Below are 6,030 nucleotides of genomic sequence, written 5' to 3'. Positions count from 1 at the left end.
GAGTTATCTTTTCACAGGGGGGTAAGATACACTTTAATAACCTCTCTAAAAACTCTTTATAAGCCATCTATAAGGGGAGCCTTATTGTAAAGTGGTACAAAAAAAAATCTTGCACAGTAAATTCTCCTCACCAGTTTTTCATAAATTTTACTGAACATAGATAAAATGTTCTCAAACACACAACATGTGAGAAAATACAGCCATCATTTGTCAGTTGAAAGACTTTTTTGCAGGATTGCTCAAATTTTCTTAAGAAGAGAAGAAGAATTCTGGAAGCTTGATTCATTCTGGACTTTACTGTTTGACTCATTAGCACCTCTAGTGTTTGAATACGGAACTGCATCCACCATCATCACTGCCCGGTTAAGGACAGATGAGTGACAGGACAGGGGCACTTCAGGGGGCCAATCAGATTTCAGCTGGGGCCAATGCCCCTGTGGCCCCGCCCCTAGAACCGCCCCTGGTTTGAGTTAAAATTAGCCGTGGGTGTTTCAGGTTTTCTGATCCGCATCTAAACTCTGGTTTATAAAACTTAAAACCTGCTTCATCTGTTTGATGTGAACTCCTGTTGATGAAGATCTGGTTGCTCTCAGGTGTTGGACTGGAGCTCACCTGTTTCTTGGTGTGCTCGCTGACCTCGCCCGGCATGTCGTGGGCGCTCCTGATGAGCGTGCGGGCGATGTGGTAATAATACACCGAGATGATGGTCAGAGGGATCAGGAAGTAAACCAGGAAGATCATCACCGAGTGGATCTTTGGGTGCATCTGATTGGACAACGGGTACGGCACGCAGTTCACAAAGGTCACGTTCACGTTGTCCCCGTGACCCTGAGGAGACGAGGAGGTTCAAGGTGTTTCATACAACTAAAACGTGGACACGATTCTGTGGGTTTCTGAGCTGTAAGTGTCTTACCTGCATGTGGACAACTTGTGAGAAGATGGCCTCAGGAACAGCCAGCAGCACGGACAGCAGCCAGATGGAGACGGCTTTCAGACATGTCCAGAAGACGGCGCTGGACGTCTGGATGTCCATCGGGTTCACAATAGCCTTGTACCTGAGAGACAACCAACAAAACTGGTTCAAATGGGACCAAACTGGCGCAAACTGGATCAAACTGGATCAAACAGGATCAAACAAATGGGATCAGTTGGATCAAATTGGATCAAACAGGATTAAGTATGACATCAAACGAGATCAAACATGATCAAACAACCTAGATCAAACAAATGGGATCAAACGGGATTAAACTGGATTAAATGGGATCAAACAGGATCAAAATAGATCAAACAAACTAGATCCAACAGGATCAGACTGGATTAACCTGGATCAAACAGGATCAAACAAACAAATGGGATCAATTGGGATCAAATAGGATCAAACTGGATCAAACAGGATTAAACAGGATCAAACAAACTGGATCAAATGGGATCAAACAGGATTAAGCTGGATTAAACAGGATAAAATGGGATCAAACAGGATCAAACAGGATTAAACTGGATCAAATGGGATCAAACAAATGGATCAAATGGGATATAACAGGATAAGACAGGATTAAATGGAATCAAACAAACAGGATCAAACTGGATCTAAATAGATCAAACAAACTGGATCCAATAGGATCTGGATCAAACAGGATCAAACAAACAAACTGGATCAATTAGGATCAAACAAAGAAGATCAAACGGATTAAACTGCATCACGCTGGCTCAAACTGGATTAAACTGGATCAAATGGGATCAATTGGATCGAACTGGATCAAAATAGATCAAACAAACTGGATCCAACAGGATCTGGATCAAACAGGATCAAACAAACAAACTGAATCATTTAGGATAAAACAAACAAGATCAAACTGGATCAAACAGGATTAAACTGGATCAAACAGGATTAAACTGGATTAAACTGGATCAAACGGGATTAAACTGGATCAAACAGGATTAAACTGGATCAAACAGGATTAAACTGGATCAAACAGGATTAAACGGGATCAAACGGGATCAAACAGGAACAAGTAGGCGGTTCTACATGTATTTATAAAAAATCAAAAAACGGGACTTTATTCAACAATAGAGTTTAAAACAAGCTGAGAAGAAGAGCCTGAATAAAGCAACCTTTATTCTGCTGTTTGGACTTCATGTTTCAGTGAAACAAATATCTGCTGATGAATGGACACCAGTTGACCTCGTTACCCAGTATGCATCTGTCAACATTGGTTTTTTAATTCAACCATAAATCAAAGCCAACATTTTCAGCCCAGAGATTTATGGAGGGAAACTGAGCTGCTGAAAAATAAAAATATTTTCATTTCTGAGCTTCAAACCTGAGCTAAACTTGATCTAATTAACAATCATTAACGGTATTTAATAATTACTGCTGAGGTCAGGTTTTACTCATTAACCAGGTGTTGTCATGACAACAAGGATGAGTTTTAAACATTGTTCTGATATTTTAGTTTAATTCAGTGATTACTGAAATAAAAAGATGGACGTCGTTGCGTTCCCTCCGAGTGTAAAGATGATAAAAGCTTCTGGAGGCTGCTCCTCTCTCTTCACCTCCACAGCAGTTTTTCAAAATAAAGCAGTTTTATGAGGCTCCTGGAGGATTTACGATTCACTCCTCGGTTCTGGATCGGCTCGTTTGTCTGAAGCTGAACTCACAGGATGAAGATAAATTAGTAAAATATTAATACCCTGCTTCTGTTTTTAGTCCAAATTTATAATCTGTAAAACTGATTATTTTCACAAAAGTCCAGGATAAGATGATTTCAGTCATGCTGCTGATCTTTCCACCACAGAAAACCGACGTCAGCAAACAAAACTTTATTTGTTTTTTTATAATTTAACATATTTTTATTGTTTTATCTAAACATTCAGCTCTTTGTTTTAGCTTTCAGAAACAAATGGTTTTAGTTCCTTTTCTGTGTTCCTGACAGCAGCTGGTAAACAGCTTCAGGGTCAAAATGAAACATTTGGTTTTGTTAAAACAAGTTCTTGACAGAAAAATAAAAGTTGCGGTTTCAAACCGCGACCTTCTCGTTTAATTACGTGGTTTTCGTGAACGCTGCTCCCCGTCACACTTCCATCATGGAGGTCGGCGTGTTCCAAGAAATTACATTTAATTATCAAATCAAAGGGACAGAAAAGAAGAAATGGATTTAATTTGATCTAATGTTGTGTTTCATATTTCTGTCACAGATTAGTCCTGGGTGAGTTCATGTCGGGAGGATTAACGACTCGTCAGGAAATAATGTCAAATCTTTTCAGGAGCTTTTATTCAGAGCAGGAAACTGAACTTTTACACTTCCTTTTGTAACGCGTCGACAGTCGTCTGAGTTTAAAGAATTCAGTCTAAAACAGGATTTTATTGGATCAGTTCTCCTCGCCGGTCAAATCTGAACCACTGAAGGCGGGCAGTGTGTTAATCTGTGTTAGCCAAATATCTCACAGACCACTGGACAGAGCTGAAATAAACCCGTCCTGGTGAGGCGCAGAAACAACTTTCAGCTGATTCGTTAAAAAAGCAGAGAAAAGTTTATTTTACAGATCAGTCGGTTCAGGAGGTTCAATCTGTTTGACTCACATAAAATATTAAAGTTTGATCAGGTTTCTAAAATCAGAACTAGAGGTGGAACCAGAAGCAGGAAGCTGAAGTCATAAAGAACCAGCACCCCCTGGTGGCTGGATCCAGTACAGGTTTTAAGCCCCGCCCCTTCATGTAAACCAAAGGGGATGTTTGTACTGAATAAAACATAAAATTATTTTCAGATTACTTTAATTTTATTGTTATTTGATCAGTGCAGCTCTTACGTTGTCGTCAAACATTAAAAAAAAAAAACAAATTCAGTGTCAGGTTAAATGTTGTTCCTATGACCCCGCATGAGAAGCGTAAGCAGCAGCCATATTGTTTTTGAATACGAATTTTCAAACACTACTGTTTTTTTTTCAGTAATTTTTGGTCAACCGTAGCACAAAGACAGCTGAACCAATTAACATGAAATTTGGCAGGACTGTAGATGAGTCCGACCTACACTGCGCCAGCTAACAGTTTTACGATAGACCTCATATTTGAGGAGGGAGTTCCTTTCAAAGAGGGGGTGTCTGGACATGCAAAAATGCTTATAACTCAGAAACTGTTCAACATAGGAGCTTCAGATTTCTTTTGTTGTTTAGCTCTGATGAAGGGCTATCCATCAGGTCAACCAATGCCCCCCCCCCCAACAAAAGACCCCTACCCAAACCACTACAATTTTGGGATGCACCTAGTAGCATGACATCTATTAGGAATAAAGACTTCTGAGTTCTGGTGCATTTGTGCGTGCGGGGGTCATTACGTTACCGCTATGCGGTATCTAGTTTATGTCGTGTTTCAGTCTGAACGACTCTGGAGGTTTTAGGGCTGAATTATCACTTTGAAGCTTCTGACGTTTTTCTTGTTTGTTTGTTGGTGTTTTCAGGTCCTGACAGAGAGGTTTGGCCTTCCAGCAGCCTTCGGCTCATATCTCAGCTGTTTGTGTGGTGATGGGAAGTGAAATCCCGTCCAATCACGGCGCTGACCATCCATTAAGTTTGTTGTCCTCGTCCAGAAGCTTGGGGCGACTCGGGAGCCGTTAGAGCCTCGTTAGTGGCCTTTAGCCTCGTTAGAGGCTCATTAGAGGCCATCAGGGTCAGAACCGGCTGCCCACAGATCAGTTGGAGACAGATGGAGGCTGAGGAGGAGGAGGAGGAAAAGGAGGTGCTGGTTTTACCTCACTCTAACGAGCCGTCATGTCCTTCTAACACCTGTGGAGGATTCATTTCTTCGGGAGGTTTCCTCTGCTGGGTGCACTTCTTCCTCCTCCTCTTCAGTAAGAACTCTGATGAAAATGGCCGCCTGTTATCTGGCCTGACGTCTTTGTGTTTTATTGATCCTAGCGCAGAGGAACGAGGCTCTGGTGTTCCCTCTCAGATGGAAATGAATCCACTCCGACATAAAGTGATGAAGAGACATTCGAGCTGTCAGGAGCTCATTTCTGTCCTGCTGTAAAACCAGGTCCGCTCAGTCCTCCGAGTCCCGGCTCAGCCTGGATCACTTCACAGGCAGATTAGTGTTTGTCTGGAGGAGCTTTGATGTTTGGATCGTGGTTCCAGGACAAATAACATAAAATAGACTTGATTTTAGCTGCTCGTGAACCAAAACTTTCTTTAAGGACTTTGTTTTCTTTGAAACAAACTGGTGATTGTTTCATACCGCATGTCCTTCCAACCCATTCTCACTCCCAAGTTGTCACATATTGACGCTTTTCTGAGGTTCCCTCTGTGTCCGATTTTGAAACGTTGGGTACCCCCTCACGTAAGTTTTTGACGAGATGCGGTGGAATCCGTTGTCGTAATTTCAGAAAGTGTAGAAGATGCACCAAAACTACCGTCCCAAAGCCTGAAATTACCTTTGTTCACTCTAGACATGCTGTCCCTGACCCTAGTACCTAAAATTAACCATTTTTAGAAAGTGTAGGTAATTCACGTGAACTACGTGTTCCAAAACCTAAAATTATCTAATATTCACCCTATCCTATCCCTGACCTCACTACCTAAAATTAACCTTGAACCCTGATCCATAATATTAACCATGGACCCCAAGTCAAAGACCCCTATATTTTGCGTCCCAACGCGTCAAATCTGGACGTGAAGGAACACAGAAGTGCCTGGTGCGTGAACAATTGACGTGACGGGTGTACCCGAAGCGTCAAAATAAGACGCAGAGGGAACCTTGGAAAAGCGTCAATTTGTGACGAGTCGAGAGTGAGAATGTGTAATCCTTCCTGACAGGACCTGGACCCGAACCTGTGGCCTCAGGACTGTGAGACAGCAACACCGACCGCTGAGCCTCTGCAGCTCTGAGCAGCCAGCAGATCTAAGAAGCAGAAAACATCGGCTGCTTCTTAAATGATCTCCAGAGTGAAGCAGATCAACACAGGTCCAAGATTCATTATATGGAGCACCTGGTCCCCCCCACCACACACACACACACACACACACACACACACACACACA

The 6,030-nt window shown here is 42.1% G+C and overlaps 1 protein-coding gene across 1 annotated transcript in view; it reads right to left on the bottom strand.

Annotated features, from left to right (window-relative positions):
* nmbr (neuromedin B receptor) overlaps positions 1-6,030 on the bottom strand; it is a 29,827-nt gene that overhangs the window by 15,583 nt on the left and 8,214 nt on the right. The window contains exons 2-3 of the mRNA XM_014017935.1: positions 914-1,055; positions 613-828 (exon numbers count right to left, since the gene is read on the bottom strand). Of these exons, the coding sequence (XP_013873389.1) occupies positions 613-828; positions 914-1,055 (358 nt within the window). The remainder of the gene's footprint in view (positions 1-612; positions 829-913; positions 1,056-6,030) is intronic.

The sequence above is a fragment of the Austrofundulus limnaeus genome, unplaced genomic scaffold, assembly GCF_001266775.1.
Source record: "Austrofundulus limnaeus strain Quisiro unplaced genomic scaffold, Austrofundulus_limnaeus-1.0 Scaffold179, whole genome shotgun sequence".
Taxonomy (NCBI): Eukaryota; Metazoa; Chordata; class Actinopteri; order Cyprinodontiformes; family Rivulidae; genus Austrofundulus; species Austrofundulus limnaeus.
This window is presented reverse-complemented; position numbering and strand designations above follow the sequence as displayed.